Source organism: Gekko japonicus, unplaced genomic scaffold, assembly GCF_001447785.1.
Source record: "Gekko japonicus isolate JY-2015 unplaced genomic scaffold, Gekko_japonicus_V1.1 scaffold372, whole genome shotgun sequence".
NCBI classification, from domain to species: Eukaryota; Metazoa; Chordata; class Lepidosauria; order Squamata; family Gekkonidae; genus Gekko; species Gekko japonicus.
Window position 1 is genome coordinate 780,109 of NW_015175367.1, and position 18,538 is coordinate 798,646.

Below are 18,538 nucleotides of genomic sequence, written 5' to 3' on the forward strand. Positions count from 1 at the left end.
GGGAGATAGTAAAGGACATTTCTAGGAGCCATTTCGATGCATGCCTCCCTCATGAACCTGAAGAAATGTCCACCACATCACCACTCCCTCACACCAACTCCCCCTCACACCTCTCACCTCTTACTGCCCGAAAGAAAGCTCCTGGCAAATGTTGAGCCAGATACACCAATGCTACAAGGAGGAGGCAACTTAGGAATGTGGCAAAGACATTTGCACATAGTAGTCCTGCAGTGCACAGCTGTACAGGCCAAGTAGCAGCGAGATCACCCCAAGGTGCTCAGAACAACACAGTCTCCATATGAGCAAAACAATCCAGGAACACAAGTAGAGAGACCATCACTTTCGTTGAAGGTAGCAGGAGTTGACTTAACAGATGACTGCTTCTGACATGGACAGTTCTATGTGGCCTGCTCCAGAGTGAGCTCATCAAGCCGCCTGGTGATCTTAGCACCTGAGGGCAGAACCACCAATGTGGTCTAGAGAGAGGTCCTTCAGTAGGGGGGGGGAGTACATATGTCTCACTTCATTTCTTACACCACAATCTTCTCTGTTAAAATTCCTACAACAGATGTCACATTTCAAATTTCACATCATCAGTATTATAACTGGATTTACAGAACTTAAATACCGTAGAAAAGCACGGGTAGCGGGCTAGCTTGAGAATAAAATAGTATAATGTCATCTTGGGGCAAGTCCACAAACTACCAATTCCATACTATAAAATATGAAGGCATGCCTCTCTGTTGCGACAGGCCTTCACATACTGTGTGTGTGTCAAGGGACAGCATTAATAGTGGTTTGTATGGATAGTGTTGGTAGGCTTGGAGTGCTGCTGAGTACATGCTTGGGTTCTAGCATAAGTGGAAGAGCCAGACAGGAAGCAAGAGGGAGAGCAGTCTCCAAAGCTACTGCTGTCACACCAGCATGTTATTTTATTGCACCTGCTTTTTGTTTGATTTTCAACAGAACCAATGGAAGGCTACTAGTATGGACTTAGATCTAGATGGAGATAGATCGAGACTCTCGCTCTTTCCTGCTGCTACAGATAGACTAATGCAGCCAAGTTTATCTGTAGCAGTAGAAAAGATCAAGAGTCCAGTAGCACTTTAAAGGCTAACAAAATTTGTGGCAGGGTATGAGCTTTCTGAAGAAGTGAGCTGTGACTCAAGAAAGCTCGTGCCCTGCCACAAATTTTGTTAGCCTTTAAGGTGCTCCTGGACTCTCACTCTTTTCTACTATGTATGGAGTTACTACTAGTATGGAGTTACTTTCTATAGTGAAAACAACAAGCATCCACACACTTGAACCAGATGCAGTTCCATGTCAGCAGCTCTAGCAACAATCCCCAAAACTGCTGTTTGAATATGGAGATATTTTGAAGGGGTTTTGCTGATCAGGAAATGCTTAAATGTTGGGGAATTTCAGACAGGCGCTATCTCCCGGTAGGGAACCAATTCTCAACCGGGTTCTGGTCTGTCATTTCAGACAGAACCCAGTTGAGAATCGGTTCCCTACCGGGATCTGACTGCCATTTCACACACAAAAGTCTCTGTTCCGTATAGACCCGGTTGAGAATCGGTTCCCTACCGGGATCTGACTGCCATTTCACACTCAAAAGTCTCTGTTCCGTATAGGAACCGGGAGGGAAGCGATTTACCTGTCAACCGCTTCCGAGGAGTCTCCCGTTCCCTCTCCCGGTTCCGATACGGTTCTTTCTCGCCTTTTTTCGGCCGCGCGGGCTTTTTTTTTTTGAACGTTCGGCTTATATCGATATATCAATATAACGCTATACTGATCCCATTGGAATACATTGGAATACTGGTATATCGATATATTGCTATAAGACGGACTTAAAAAAAAAAAACCGTGGGGAAACAAAGCGGTGCGTGTGTGAAACGCCGAACCGCTTGTGAATCGGCTCATTTCCGGTAGGGGCAAGCCGTGTGTGAAACGGCAGCCCTGTACCGGTTCATCTGGAAACGGAAGACTCCCGGCTTGAAACCAGGAGAAGACTGGTAATGTGAAATTCAACGTTGTTTGATGCATAGCTCATGCGTACCAGTAAACCTAATCCAGGAAGGGATGTGTAATTTTTATTTCCTAATCACAAAGATTATGTCATATCTTTTAAGGACTATAAAGATTTCAGAAGGGATTTAAACTACCTTCCAGTCAGATTTATTCAGTCAGTGGCCAGCACATATTGCAAAATTACAAGTTACAGAGAGGGGGGGGACTCAAAAAAATCTGCCATAATTACCATATACAGAAACATTTCCAAATTATAAAATTAGCTAAAATTTAACTTCAGTGCATAAGATTTTCTGCAAGATTTTATAGGCTGCCACAAAAAAAAAAAATTGCACTACAGAATGTAAACTGGAAGGTGGGAAAAACCGATCTGTTTCAGGACTCTTCCTATTGATTGTGTGGCTGCAATCCACAAACCAGTGAACTGAATAAACTTTGTAAAGGTGGCAAAGGAACAGAGCCCGCCATTTAGATGCAAGGGCAATAAGGGAAGTCTCACAATGACAGGAATAAGAAGCATGGGAGTGAATATCTCATGAATGGACGAATGGAACGGAGAAGCAGCAAAGAGCTGAATAACCCCTGGAATATGGAAGTGTGATTCTGTCACGGTGAAGAGCAGACTGCAGTCCCTCTGATTTGATTCATTTGTTTTCTTTTCACATATTATTCTGTGTGATTATAGGTTTATCTGAGGATTTCATTTTAATTTAAGCATGCAATGTTTTTGCTTTCAGACATCAATATGGCAGGAGAACCAAAACCATACAGACCAAAGCCAGGAAACAAGCGGCCAATTTCTGCTCTTTACAGGTATGTTGATCCATAATTCCTAGCAAAGGGGTGTTTTTCCTTAAGTTCTCTTCCCCGCTAATGGTGAAAACTTCACTGCAGAATGTCTGTCTGTCCTGTGTGCCTTAAAAAAAATGGTGGCAGCTGTATTGGACAATTTCAGAGAAGCTACAGCTCCTCAGTCTGATACTTACATTAGACCCATTTCTCTTTTTCCAGCCAGAAACTGAAGGCCATGTATATTTATTTATATGTCTGCCCATTTGTCTGGGAGGAGGGTGAGAGGCAGAAAAAAGAGCATATGGATAAGGGGAACTCAGGCCTACCCCCTCTTCCTCTTTAGCTTGCTTTGATATTGTTTTAAGCATTTTTTCCTCAGGCCAGCTGACTTTTGGTCTTTTCTTCCAGGATGGGAGAAAAATGCTTCAAACAACTGGGCAAAGCAAGGTAAGGCAGGGGAGGGGGCAGTGTTAAAAACAGGGCTTTTTCTGTTTTGTTTTGTTTTGTTTTGTTTTTTAAAGGAGCACACAACCCACTTTGCCCATGAAAGGCACAAGAATAGATATATATGTGGACCTCCTGTTGCCCCAATGCAATTATTTGGTCCTAAGAAACATCTCCCCTGAAGCCAGGTTTCCCAAGTGCCTGGGCTCACTGGGGAGTTCCCAAGTCCAAGTATTCCACCTTTTAGAAACTGAGGAGCAAAAGGAAAAAAATAGCATTCATAGTAATTGTCTAAGAATTTCGCCTAGTCTTTGTTGTCTTTACCACAGAGATTAGGAGATATTCCTAGAGCATCACATTGAAGTGACATGACATCCTCCCCAAACTCCAACCTTCTTAGGCACCCCCCCACACAAAAAAAGAAATGTCCCAGCATTTGCTTAAAACAATCCAAAGAAATAACACACAGTCCCAAAACAGTCAGGTATGGAAAAAATACAGACGTGTGCTAGATGCCCACAGAACAATACAACAACACATGAGTATATTAAAGTCATAACATATTTAGTGTCTGGTAAAGACAAACAACATATTCCTTCATAGAAAAATACAAAGGTCAATAAAAATTCACATAGCAGTCTGTTCGAGTCTCTCACAATCTATATTGTGTCTTCTGTCCTTGTACAAATTAACAACAGCAGCCTGCTCCATATAGAGTGTGCGGACTCTAAACTGGGAGAACCGTGTTTGATTCCCCACTCTTCCACTTGCAGTTGCTGGATGACCTTGGGCAAGCCATAGTTCTGTCAGAGCTGTTCTCTCAAGGACAGTTCTGGAAAGAGCTCTCTCAGCCCCACCTACCTCACAGGGTGTCTGTTGTGGGGAAGGGAAGGGAAAGGAGTTTGTAAGCCACTCTGAGACTCCGAGTGAAGGGCGGGGTATAAATCCAATCTCCTCCTCCTCCTCCTCCTCCTCCTCCTCTTCTTCTTCTTCCAATCAATCTGTGTATCTCTTTCAGTCAACACTCTTTCCAGATAGCTAAGTGCTTCAGACCTCTGATCTTTCCTCAGGAACATATCCTATATGCCTCTAGTGGCATAGTATGGGTCCATTTGACTTTGGCAGCAGCATCAGTACGCTTGGAAATAAGGGAGGAGACCTTGCCCAGATAGTCTAACAGAAAAGTAAATCAATGAAAGTGTCTACTTGAACATAAGATTGAATGTGAGATTCCTAAATAGGACTTGTTCCTGAGGAAAGACCAGAGGTCTGAAACACTTAGATATCCGGAAAAGAGTGTTGACTGAAAGAGATACACAGATTGATTGTATTTGGAGCAGACTCTGCTGTTGTGAATTTGTACAAGGACGCAAGACTGTTATAAGTATATAGATTGTGAATGACTGGAGCAGACTGCTATGTAAATTTTATTGACCTTTGTATTTTTTCTATGAAGGAATATGTTATTTGTCTTTACCAGACACTAAATATGTTATGGCTTTAATATAGTCTCATCTGTTGTTGTAGTGTTCTGTGGGCATCTAGCACAAGTCTGTATTTTTTTTCATACCAGCATTTGCTTAGGCAGTGCTGGAAATTCTACCTGAAGCCAGTATTTTGGAATTTTCAAATAAACAGGATTCATAAAAACCTTTTCCCATTCCATAATCCTAAAATGGCTATGCTTCTTGGTATTACTTGCAATAAGTCACATGTTGCTACCTTGGGAACCATAAGTTGGATGGGAAGGCAGTTTCTAAATAAATAAAATGTCTATATAATTGACCTTAGCACAGAAGGCCTAGTTTACATCATTAATAATTTTATTTTTTTCTAACAGTGTGTATTTATTGTGGTCTTATCCAGGAATATGGAAGAAGATAGTTTTACATTTAAAAATGAACAGATATCTCAGAACAATTTACCTTGCACAATTATTTTTCTGTATTGTACTGATAAACTAGCTTAAACCTATCCATTTTCTCCTTCAAAAGCCTAACAAGGCGTTTGCACTCTACTAGATTTTGTGTGTGTGTGTGTTACTAATTGCCTCCACATGGGGATTTTACCTTTTCTGGCCAGCTGAATTCCCCTACTTTTGAGGGGAACTTCCACATGATATCATACTCATTTGGAGCATGATTTATGAGGATCCTATACATGGAAAAGAACCACCTCCTTTGTTCCAGCTCAATTGGAGTAACTATAGGCAGAGTATCTGTACAGATGCGATCCCTGCAGCTCCACCCCAAAATGGCAGAATTAAGATCTATGTTCCCTATTTTTAAGACCTTTAATAGGCTCCCACCCCCTCCAGCTGAGCTGCAATGCTCCGCACACCATGCCTGAGCTCTGGAACAGAGAGGAAGGGGTGCCAGGCTACGGGGTGGGGGCAGTATGATTGTCAGCCATCAGTGCTTCTAGAGAGTGGGAAGAACAGTGAGTGTTGCAAGGGGACAGAGCTTGAAGACATCATTTCCACATACCTCCACCCCACTCAGTGCTGCTTCCACAGCCTTTCTCATCCCATGTGAAAGCCAGCCATATAGCACAACTGCATTCCTAGGATAGCACTGCCATAAGTTCTTTTAAAATATGAAGATCTCAAAGGCCTGTGAAGCCGAACAAAGCCATCTGTTTTAGAAATGCATTGAAAGGAAGCCTGAAATGACACAGTGCAGGAGGAAGTCACGCATGCCAAAGAGTGAGGTGGTTCTGAGGACAGAGAAAGGAAGCCTGAAATGACACAGTGCAGCAGGAAGTCACGCGTGCCAAAGAGTGATCTTATAATTCTGATCTTATAATTAAACAGCAGATCCCACGTAAAAGAAACGCTCCCTAATTGTACTGAAGGCTGAAATTCAGTGGCCAAGCTGTTGCTGTTGTCAGAAAGGGAATAACAGCAGAAGAGAGAGATGAGATTTGATCATATCTTTCGTATTCTCTCTTTAGTGACGATCATTATTCACTTCCAACTACTTCAGAGCGCTGTTCAGAAAATATACAAATGAGTTCTATGTGATATCACAAGTGGAGAATGATAGTCTATAGTTTCAGGAGAAGAGGCTGTGAATCACTACAGCTGACCCAAAAATCCCAACAGGGAAAGTTTTATATTAGAAGCAGAACACAACCTCCATCTCTTTGCCCATGCTGAGGCAGCCGTGTTTCTACACCACTAGCTATCTTTTGGGCTTGCTATGGGCTAGCTGTGCCATGGAAGGGCACTTGTGCTGCAGTAATTAAGGCAGAGAAAAGGTTCTCTCTTTCCATCTTCTCTCTTCACAGCCTGGTATCAGTTTATCTGACCTGTTGGTCAGCCTGTGCTGGCCAGATAAAGGATTGGGTTCTACCTAAAATGTCATAGAAGGAAAGATTTCCAGCCTGGGAAGCTGCAAATCCACCTCCCAAAAAAATGCATTTGGACAGAGGCCCCATCAGAAATAACCTGGGGGAGTTGGAGGTTACCTGCAGTAGGGGGAATCAGGGAACACTGTTTCCCCCTTGTGCACATGGAATTTTTAGGCAGGATCCAAGTCGTGGTAATAATACATTAGAACAGAGCATATGCTATCAGAATACTAGTCAGCCAGACTGCCGTTTTCATCAGAACCCAGTGAATTCTCAACTGTTGTAATCAGTGTTCCCTCTAAGCTGACTTCGTCTTTTAGCCTCCAGCTCACAGGTTTTTGTCTCACCTCAGGAAGGGTGGCTCCAGAGCAAACTAATTTATGCAGTGGCCAAATCGCTCGCTCACAACTGTAATGGCAGTAGCTCACAAAGTAGAACGTTTGCTCACAAGACTCCACAGCTTAGAGGGAGCATTGGTTGTAATTGCAAACGACAGTAAAAATTCTCATATTTGAAATCCACAGTATAGAAAGGCATGTTTAATCTCATCAGAACTAATGGGGATTAAAGGCTGCAGACCAGAAGGTCTGTAGTTCGGCAGTTCGAGACCCGAGTGCTGCATGACGGAGTGAGCTCCTGTCTCTGGCCCCAGCTCCTGCCGACCTAGCAGTTTGAAAGCAAGAAATTGCAAGGAGATAAATAGCTACTGCTTCGGTGGGAAGGTAACAGCATTCCGTGCGCCTCGGCGTTTAGTCATGCCGGCCACGTGACCATGGAGAAGTCTTTGGACAGTGCTGGCTCTTCGGCTTTGAAACGGAGATGAGCACTGCCCCCAAGAGTCGGATTCAGCTGGCTTTCAAACAAGGGAAACCTTTACCCTAATACATATAAATGTATCCGCCTTCCTTTGGATGACACTTATTCCATGGAAGCCCCTTTGATTTCAGTGAGCTTCTACTGGCATTTAACCCTGCACAGATGTTAGATCAACGCTGTATTTGTCTATGTCTTTTGCCTTGCCGAAGCATTTGGTTTGAGTTTGCATTTTAAAAGAAGTGACTGATAGCATTAAACTATGCTTGATAACAATATCACCTGCCTATTTAATTTCTTCTGATTTGGCATAACGATTTCAAGGAAAAGAACATTGATTAAAAGTGCTCAGCATATTAACCGGGGGGGGGGGGGATCTGTGAAGAAAAATATAATATAATGTAAAATTCCATTACACTGGTCTGGTGAGCCCAAGGGGGCTTTCCTTGAACAGCACCTCCATGCTGATGAGATGAGACTTTTGAGTTGGTCTCAAAAGGAGCTTGGGTCGAGGTTTTAGGATCTGCTGTTCAAAGTAAATAAGACAAGAGATTCCACAGGGTTAGTGCAAACCCTAAATATCTCTTTGGGTCCTGGCAATTATCCTTACAACTCTGATTGCACGTACTCTTGAAATATGCATTGCTGTTCAAATATTTCAGTATTCAGTCGCTGTCCTCCCAAAAAGGAGGATATTACAAGAAACTGCTTGATAAACATGAATTGCATTTTGTCAGCACAATGCATAATCAGCTGAGTTGCTTGTAAATGTTAGCAGAGGCTCGAGGAATAAGAAGATGAAATCTCTGGGGGGTGTTAGAGAGGCAGCCAACGGCTTTTGATTACAAATAGACATGTAATAAAGTAGCCTGGATTCTTTGTATTAGAGCAGTCAACACCATTTTGCTGAACCATCCTGGATGAGCTCTTTACAGCTTGTGGATACATAATGACTTTGCTGTTCGTACCTTGATGCAGGGTATAAAAAAAGTCAGCCAGCATCGGCTTCATCCAAATAATTATTGATGTAGTCAGAAGAGTGGTACTTAAGAATGACAGCTGGACATATATTTTCCTATATCATCACAGTTGATCTTAACGCTTTAGCCACATTGATCTGATTCAATGAAACCCTTCAGATAAATTGCTTAGAAGATGAACTCTGTTAAACCTTTTATTTGAAAGAAAATAGGATGAAACAGGGATAACTATTGGCTGCGTGGGTGCTTTCTTCTTGGAGCTCTCTTGCACACAAGCATCTGGAACGCCAGTTAGGGAGAAAGTGGCTTAGAAGGCAGAGCTGCAATATAAAAGTACAGGGCTAAAAAAGAAGTACCTCAGCCCCTGCATACATCCTCTGCAGGGCAAACCTTTTTTTTCCTTACCAAACAGAAATGTTACTCAGGGTTTCCATAAGTGATGTAGTCTTGGAATATATGGGTTGGATTCAGATAGTTTGTTTTGTTTTTTACTCAGTCCCACCCAGTTCCCCCACTTACTACAGGCCCCATCCCACATAGTTTCCATGTGCAGCCTCTTTAGTTGTCAAAGTGCATTGCGCCTTCATTTTTCACTAACAGAAAAGCTGGTTAGATCCAGCCCTGTAACTCCATCATCTAGTTTCTAATCACAACAGTTATGTATAATCCACACTAAAAAAATCCTAGTAGCTTTCATTACATGTCACAGGATCCTAATTTCCTTAAAGAACTAGTTCCTGTTTCTATGGTTGTTTATAGTCTTCTTATGTTTATTGATTTTGAATACTCCTGGCTAAAATTCGTACTATTGATTCCTGTAAAGAGAGTAGCATACTCGATTGTTTTAGAACAATTTGGCCCATTTTGCTAAGCAGGTGAAATTGAAAACTATCAGATTCAAGTCTGCCATCCTTAGCAGAATTATACCCATTATAAGTCCACTGAAGAGGTTAGAAGGGCGTTAAGAATGTCACTGAAGGATCCAACGTGTAATATTTTTACAACGAGAGAAAAAAACAAAAGCTATCTGAGATTCAAGGAATCATGAAAAATTTGGCTGCTCAACAGCTATTAGATTATGTGTGAATAAAATAACTTAATGAAAGTATATTCTGTTCTATGTAGCGTTGCAGTTTTACATCTTTATTGTAGCTTCATTACACTGAGTTGCTAATTTAAATTAAAGAGCAATTGAAATTAAAGGCCAATGGATAATTGCTTTCCTCTATTGCCTGAAACACTCTGAAATAATTTACTGTATCACTACAAATCACCTAAAACCATTTAGTCAAATATATTAAGAGGGGGGTCAAACTGAGGGCAGCCCTATTTCGAACAAATTGAATTCCTTCCTGAGAATAGATTTCAAACAGATTTTTAATTGCAATGTTTTTCAGAGATGCCCTTACCCAATTGTATCTTTATTAGAGTGCTTGAGTTTTTAACTTGATTTGAACCTTTAAAGTTGGACAGTCAGATTTTGCTTTTGAACGGCCTTCTTGGGGAGGACCGTCAGTGATGTTTCCAGGGTTTGAGGGCCTTCATATAAAAACCTGGAAGAGGTAGAACAAACAAAGAGAAGATCTCACCTTCTTGTTTGTTTCATATAAAGTGAAAATGATGGTGCTGTTGGTGGATTGATACTTTTGCCCAGTTTGGGATTTTGGTGCATGCCCGCTCATACTGTTCTGTTTGGCCAGCCCTTAAAAGACCTGACCAGCATCCTCTAGATTGAGTACATTTTTTATGTTCTTTACATACATTTCACATTATGAATTTTGATGTGTTTTTTGTTTAACAGACTTGAATCAAAGGAGCCTTTCCTGTCCGTTGGGTGAGTAAGAATCTCTGGCTAAGTGATATAATTTTTTAAAAAACCTTCTTTCAACAGCATTTAGAATATAACCTTCAGTTTCCTTTGGAGCTCATTAAATTTCTGAGACAATAATAAAATTCACTGGGTATTTATAGGAAGCTTCTGGCGTGAATTTCTTTCTCAGAACTTACTCTGCTATATGTAACTGATGCAGCTCCATTTCCAGTTATTCTGTTGTTCAATGTGTAGGTCTTACCACACATAGACAGAGAACCTAGTCTGTTTATTGTTACACTCAGCTGCAGCCTAACTAGCATCAGTATTAGCCCAGTAAATCCTTCCAGTTATTTATAGATAATTATATTTCAGAATCAAGAGGTGTTTCCTGATCTCATGCACTTTCATTAGCCACAAATACACCAAATGAGTTTAGTTGGAAAATGTCTAGACTGGTTTTCTATAAAATGTTCAAGGAGGCTTACAAAAGTAACAGCACATCAGCACAATGAAGTGATATTAAAACAGTAATCCAACAAAATCAATGCAACTAAAACCCCAAGGATCATCAGTTTTATTCAAAAGCCTTACAAAAGTATTGAGTTGTTTGAGTTTTTCCTACTGATGCCACAAGGCTTGTAATGATGATAGTACTTGTAACTCCTAGGAGAAGAAATTCCACAATTTAGAAGCGACTGCCCCAAAGACCCCATGTAGGGTTGCCAGGTTCTTAATGGCTGCCGGCAGGAGCTGGCCCGGGATCTTCCTGTACGCACACCATGATGACATCACCTGGAAGTGACGTCATCACGTCAGCGACATCAGGGGGTGACACTATAGGTTTTGAGCAAAACCCTATGGTAAAATTAGGGTCAAGCCATAGGGAACACCTGTCTGGACCAGGGGGCCTGGCAACCCATACCCTATGGGTCCCAGTTAAGTATCCTTTTGAAAATGTGGGTTCGTTAAACAAGCCTCCCATTGGACAATCACTGAGCACAGATGGTTACATATGCGTGGAGACCTTCCTAGCTAACCCTTTTCTGTGAGCTTAAAAACATCAGTAGGAATAATGGAAGCAGTCAGTAAATCAAGAGAGCCATTGCCTGATTATTTCATTGACTCTTGTGGTGTTCTTTCTCTTCCCCCCCCCCCACCTTTGTGAGCAGCCAGTCTGAGGCTCCTTGGTTTTTGAGAACTGTCCTAGTGTTTTCTTTGGAGGCAGTGTCAGCAATTTGCCTTTAAATTACTAGGACAGCCCACACATGGGCACTTAAAGGCACTTAAGGGCCTGTTTACCTGACTGTGAAAGCTGCAGTTTTCAGTCAAATCTGCTGATTTCCAACTTTGTCAACCCATAATGCACATATCCCACGAGGCACAAATATGCACTGAATTCCACCCAGATCAACTTTTGGGATATCAACACAAAAACAGTTGGCTTTAATAAGGCTTTCTATAAATTTGACTCTTCTGGGAGAGTCAGTGGGTTACACTCTAGAGACTCAGAAATCAATAGTTATGCATTGGTGTTTACAGAACTGCCGTCGTTACTTTTCATCCTGAGAAGCGTTGAAATCTGTACTGGAGAACAAAATACCAGAGATACATAAACTGATACCTCTCAGAAAGCAGCTGAGACCCCAGGATCTCATTTTGAGATGGTTGGGGTATTAGCAGAAGCCGGCTATCCTCTAGTGAATGGGGGAGGCAGCTTTTAGAATAAAGCTTTTAGAATAAAGCTTTAGAAAAGAAGTGGATATTTTTTGATGTTAGAGAAATCCATACTGAGGTAGGAAAGGGGATATAGACATTCTTGCTGTCTATCTAAGCTCGGATGCAGAGAGATTCAGACAGCATGGGGGTGGGTGAGAGAGAGCCCAAATATAGGAAGAGAAGGAAGCAAGCAGAAGGAAGAAAGTCCCCTGCTAATAGCAATCTGGGTAACAAAGAGACAACAAAAGAACAGACAAAACTGATAAATCAGCAGGCCCGGATGGCATACATCCAAGAGTTCTGAAAGAACTCAAATGTGAACTTCTGGATCTCCTGACAAAAATATGTAATCTTTCCTTAAAACCTGCCTCCATTCCTGAGGACTGGAAGGTAGCTAATGTCACTCCCATCTTTAAAAAGGGTTCCAGAGGAGATCCGGGAAATTACAGGCCAGACAGTCTGGTGTCGATACTAGGTAAGTTGGTGGAAACTGTTATTAAGGAAAGAATTAGTAGGCACATTGATGAACAAAGACTATTGAGCCAGACTCAGCATGGGTTCTATAAGGGGAGATCTTGTCTCACTAACCTGTTAGTGTCCTTTGAGGGGGTGAACAAACATGTGGACAAGGGGGACCCAATAGATGTTGTTTACCTTGACTTTCAGAAAGCTTTTGATAAAGTTCCTCATCAAAGGCTCCTTAGTAAGCTCAATAGTCATGGGATAAAAGGACAAGTCCTCTTGTGGATCAGAAACTAGCTAATAATAGGAAATAGAGTGCAGAGTGCAGGGGGTTGGACTAGATGACCTGCAAGGTGCCTTCCAACTCTAACATTCTATGATTCTGTGATTCTATGAGTATAAATGGGCAATTTTCTCAGTGGAGGGTGGTAAGCAGTGGGGTACTACAGGGATCAATACTGGGTCTGATGCTTTTTAACTTGTTCATTAATGATTTGGAGTTGGGAGTAAGCAGTGAAGTGGCTAAATTTGCAGATTACACTAAATTGTTCAGGGTGGTGAGAACCAGGGAGGATTGTGAGACACTCCAAAGGGATCTGTCGATGATGGGCAAGTGGGCATCAACATGGCAAATGGGGTTCAATGTGGCCAAGTGCAAAATGATGCACATTGGGGCCAAATTCCTAACTATAAGTACACGTTGATGGGGTCTGAACTGGCAGAGACGGGCAGAGTCGTAGTAGATAACTCACTGGAAATGTCGAAACAGTGTGCGACTACAATAAAAAGGCCAACGCTATGCTGGGGATTATTAGGAAGGGAATTGATAACAAATCAACCAGTATCATAATGTCCCTGTATAAATCAATGGTGCGACCTAATTTGGAACCATTTATTTATGGGTTTTGGTTGTTTTTATGATGGCAACTAGAATGTTCAAAGGGTAGGAACCCGTTCCCTACAAAGAAAGGTTAAAGCGCTTGGGGCTGTTTAGCTTGGAGAAATGATGACTGAGGGGTGACATGATCGAGGTTTACAAGATTATGCATGGGATAGAGTAGGTAGAGAAAGAAGTACTTTTCTCCCTTTCTCACAATACAAGAACTCGTGAGCATCAATTAAATTGCTGAGCAATCGGGTTAGAACGGATAAAAGGTAGTACTTCTTCACCCAAAGAGTGATTCACACATGGAATTCACTGCCACAGGAGGTGGTGGCGGCTACAAGCATGGACAGCTTCAAGAGGGAATTGGATAAACATATGGAGCAGAGATCCATCAGTGGCTATTAGCCACAAGGTATAGATAGGCTGCAAAAAGATCAAATCAATCAATCCTCAAAGAAATCAACCCTGACTGTTCCCTGGAAGGCCAGATAATGAAACTGAAGCTCAAATACTTTGGCCACCAAATGAGAAGGGAGCACTCACTGGAGAAGACCCTGATGCTGGGAAAGATTGAAGGTCAAAGAAGACGGGGACGGCAAAGGATGAGATGGTTAGACAGTGTCATTGATGCAACGAACATGAAATTGAGCCAACTTCAGAGGACGGCGGAAGACAGGAGGGCCTGGCGGGAGATGATCCATGGGGTCGCGAAGAGTCGGACTCGACTGTGCGACTGAACAACAACAACAAATAGATAGGAATTCTCAGTCTGGGGCTCTGTATTCTTGGTGCTTGGGAGGGTAACAGTGAGAGGGCGTCTAGTGTCCTGGCTCCACTGGTGGACCTCCTGTTGGCACCTGGTATTTCTGGCCACTGTGTGACAGAGTGCTGAACTGGATGGGCCATTGACCTGATCCAGCATTGGCTTCTGTTATGTTCTTAATAGGAAGGATGCAGAGGAATCTGACCATCTTACTAGCTCTATTGCTCCCTGTGGAATACAAGCTTCGTGCAAGTTAACAGTGCACAGTCCTTCACTTCCGACAAGGAGCATAGATACATGGGTAGAATTCCAAAGCCTAGTACAAAATAGATACATTTTGGAATCAGCAAAGTTCATTTCGCAAAGGCAACCAACATTCTACCAAACTACACAACTGATACATCCCAGGCTGGAAATGTGAGTTCCATTTGGGCTGGAATGATTTCTAGAATGGACCCAGAACTTCCTGTGATCCACCCAACACTTGACTCTGCACACTTTTTGGTGCTTGTACAGGTGGATAGCTTCTGCACTGTTCCTCCCTACATGCCATTTAGAGGAATGGGAGCACACCTTAGCTGTCTGTTCTGGCATCACTGAATCATTTAAGGAAAAGTAGGAGGCAGATGATGGCTTCCTTTAAAGGTTGACTATCTGCAGTCTTAGTAGTAGCAGAGGGTTTCTTTTTGTTTTTTCATCTATGGGCAACTTTACCACTGCTTAACTGAACTGATGTTGAGCCTGTGTTCAGGGAAAGGAAGAAAAATATTTTAAATAGACAACACTTGGCAAGCAGTCACGATTCAAAGACATGATCGTTTTTTCTGCACATCAACTTTTGTTCAACAGGCACATCAAAGGTAAAATCTACTAAGTTAAGTGGAAAGGCTGAGTCAGGATCACTAAAAATAAGATCAGTTGCCTTGGTAAAAGCTGCAGGTTGCCAGGTAGGTTAGAAATGAAGAAGTCTGTAATTTAGGGTATAAACAAACCAGGAATGCAGTCTTAAGCACAGTTGCACCCTTCTAAGCCCATCAATTTCAGTTGACTTAGAAGGACACAACTCTTCTGAGGACTGCACTGTAGGAGTTTTACATTTATCTGTTAACTAATTTTGATGAGATGATTACTTGATGCCAAGTGGAAACTTAGCTCTTTTTGATGTTTAAGTGAGCATGAAGATAGTGGTGGCTAATATAATTACTATATTTAACTTTCATTCTGTTAGTGATGACAACAGGGTTTTTTTCTTTCTTGTACTAATATCTCCGTAATCCTTTTTCATAAAGTTTATCTTCTCTGAAGTCTGCCCCCCCCCCCCGTGGTTCAGAATGGCATGTTCCTAAGCTAGACCCACCCAGGGATATTCTAAGCATCCATACTAAACCAGTACTAAACTTGAAATGTCGGTGGAAAATAGTCCTTTCTCACTCAGTTTTACTCAGTTTCTTTCCTCATTACAGCTCCCATCCCACATGGCTTTTGTCCATGAGGGTTCCATGATCCTCCTCAAAGGGGACCCCTTTGATTGGGTCCAACCCATTATGGAAGATGCATGTCTGCTGCTGAAAACAGTAACCCTATTATAGCCCTTCTTTGTCCACCAAGAATGACTAACAATGTAATATAAAAGTGGGGAACCTGCAACCACTTGTGGGGGTCACTTCATTTTTCCCCCTGTATCCCATTCCCTAACCTATTTACTTTTTCTCTCCTTCTGGCAGCACTCATATCCTCTCCCCTTTTCCTGCTTCCTTCTCTCCTTCCCACTCACAGTCCAACCTTTCTTTTATCTGCCCTTTCCAGTCTTCGGGTTTACTTCCTGTGTATTGACTTCATTTATACCCCACCTTTTGTGCAATGGGGACCCAAAGCAGATTACATCATTTTCCTCTCCTCCCTTTTATCCTCTCAGCAACCCTGAGAGGTAGGTGAGGCTGGGTGTATGTGACTGAATAGAGATCTGAACCTGGTTGTCCCAGACCCTAGTCTGGGTGCTGGGGGACTGCGACTCAGCTCCTTGGCTTTTGGTCTGTTGGGTCCTGCAAGGTTCTATCTTGTCCTCTATGATCTTTAACATTTACATGGAAGTGCTGGATAAAGTTAGCCAGAGATTTGGGCTGGGTTGTCACCAATATGTGGATGACACTCAGCTCTGTCTTATGCTTCCAGCTGATCCCAGAGAGGCTGTAGAAACCCTGAACTGATGCCTTGAGGCAGTTTTGGAGTGGTTGAAGGCTAATAAATTGATGTTTAATCCAAGTGAGACAGAAGTGCCACATGTGGGCAAGAGGTCCGGGATTTCTGCATGGGGTTGCACTCCCCTTGAAGGAACAATCTGGGCATGCTCTTGGACCTGGATAATCAAGTGGCAGCTGTGGTCAGGAGTGCCTTTTACGAGCTTCAACTGGGTAGCCAGCTCTGGACTTTCATGGGCAGAAAAGATCTGCCCACTGTGGTGCGTTACCTGATTACATCTAGATCAGACTACTGTAATGCACTCTACAGGGGGCTGCCCTTGAGAAGTGTTTGGAAATTTCAATGCATACAAAATTGTTGACTGGAGTGGGTCATAGGGACCATATCAGTCTAAGCTTAGCCCATCTACACTGGCCTCCAGTTTGTTTCTGGGCACAATTCAAGGTGCTGGTCTTGACCTTCAGAGCGCTAGACAATTTGGGACCAACATACCCGAAGGACCGCCTATGCCCTTATGAACCTGCCTGACCCCATAGTCATCTTCGGAGGTCTTGCTTCAGGTTCCCCTGCCTTCTGAGATTAGACAGGTGATAACCTGGGAGAGGGTCTCCTCGGTCATGCTATCAAAGCTCTGGAACTCTGTCCTCAGAGAGATTCATCTGTCCCCTTCTGTTGTCATCTTCTACCAGTGGGTGAAGACTTTTGTTCCATTTGACATTCCCTGAGTGATCCCTGCTTCCTAATTAATGTTTTAATTGCTGTTTTTTATGTATTGTATGTATTTTAACTCTTTGTCTTAATGATGTGTGTTTGAGAAGGTTGATTTTAATTATTTTAAAATGTGGTTAGCTGCCTTGGTGGCCCTTGTGACAGTAGAAAGGTGGCATAAAATTTTTGTAAATAAATAAATATTAGACAGAGAGGAAGAAGAGAGGCACAGGAAGCAGTCCTAAAATGGTTCCAGTGTATTTATTCCCAGGAAAGTGCCCTTAGGAATGGCTGTTCAATGGCATCCATGTTTCTCCATAACATTTAATATTGCAGAATTGCAGCCTCTCTAAGGTTACAGTGTGGAAATTTTGGGTGTCTGAACTATAGATTTCCTTTCATCCTGAGGAACCTTGCCACTGTAGTTTGATAATCTCTTCGAAATGATCTACTGATTCACATTAGTTTTTTTTCCCTTTTATGTGAGATTTACACCTTTAGTAAAACAACACTGAACTAAGAATGCCTGTCTTATTCTCCTGATACAAGTTTGTTGAAGCGCCCTCTGTTCTATAGATTTCACTGGCAGCCTCTTAAGGCAAACTGTTTGTCTTTCTGATGGTGCCGTTTGGTAACTAGCAAGTAAACTTGAGTAAATCAAGTTTTTATATATAGAGAACAAAGAAGCTATTACCAATTTGATGGTATTCAGAAAATCCTTTAGTTCAATGTAAGTTTCACAGAAACATGAATTTTATATTTTGGTTTATATTTTATTGGCTATAAATTTGTCCTGCTGTGCAGAGTATTCATAGAAAGCATGAAGGGTCTCAAAGCTTAGTATTGATGAATAGAGATAATGGGCTCTTGCTAGGAGAAAGCAGAAAATGCTAGAGCTAAAATAAGCAAGTATATTACAGGTGAGAAAAAGAAACTCTTTCATGCCGTTTAGAGGATATAGGATCGTTCACTGTAGGCAGTTCTGAGAAATTATTATGATAGCTTGATTCAATAGACTGTATCAAAGAAATGATGTGTCTGCTCGTAATGTCTAAGGCAGCTGTAGAGACACATATGTTTTATTTTTACTTTGTGTGTAGATAAAATACTAACTCACGCTAACTGCTGTAGAATAGGGAGAAGCTTACTTTGCCCTGTCTCAGCCGTCAGACTATGTCTTGTCTTAAGTGGAGTTCATCACACAGTGTGGGGGAGCGTAGAATACTTGGCTCTTTTTAGTGGTGTTCTAGTGTTGGATATGCATGTTGAATGCTTGATGTTATTTGCATTGTTTCCATTTGCTGATTCTTTAGCCCAGGTCTTTATTTTATTCCCCTTAATAAACTTTGGAATACTGAAATCTCAGTCTCAGGAGCACACTTGTAGAGGCATCTCATCACTTTTTCAAAGTTCCCTTATAATGATTGGATGGGTCATTACAGATGGAGGGGGCATTCGTTTGCCCAGGTGTAGTACCTAAGCCAGCATCTTCAAACGTTTAAGCATTAAGAGGTGGTGGAAGGGAGGAATTATTCCACTGCTGGGGAAGCAGAAGTGAGCAGGGTGGAGGTGGGTGGGGA

At 42.1% G+C, this 18,538-nt stretch overlaps 1 protein-coding gene across 1 annotated transcript in view; it reads left to right on the top strand.

Moving 5' to 3' along the window:
* Positions 1–18,538, top strand: part of RALYL (RALY RNA binding protein-like) — a 119,974-nt gene that overhangs the window by 40,795 nt on the left and 60,641 nt on the right. The window contains 2 exon segments of the mRNA XM_015425467.1: positions 2,769–2,844; positions 10,213–10,245. Of these exon segments, the coding sequence (XP_015280953.1) occupies positions 2,769–2,844; positions 10,213–10,245 (109 nt within the window).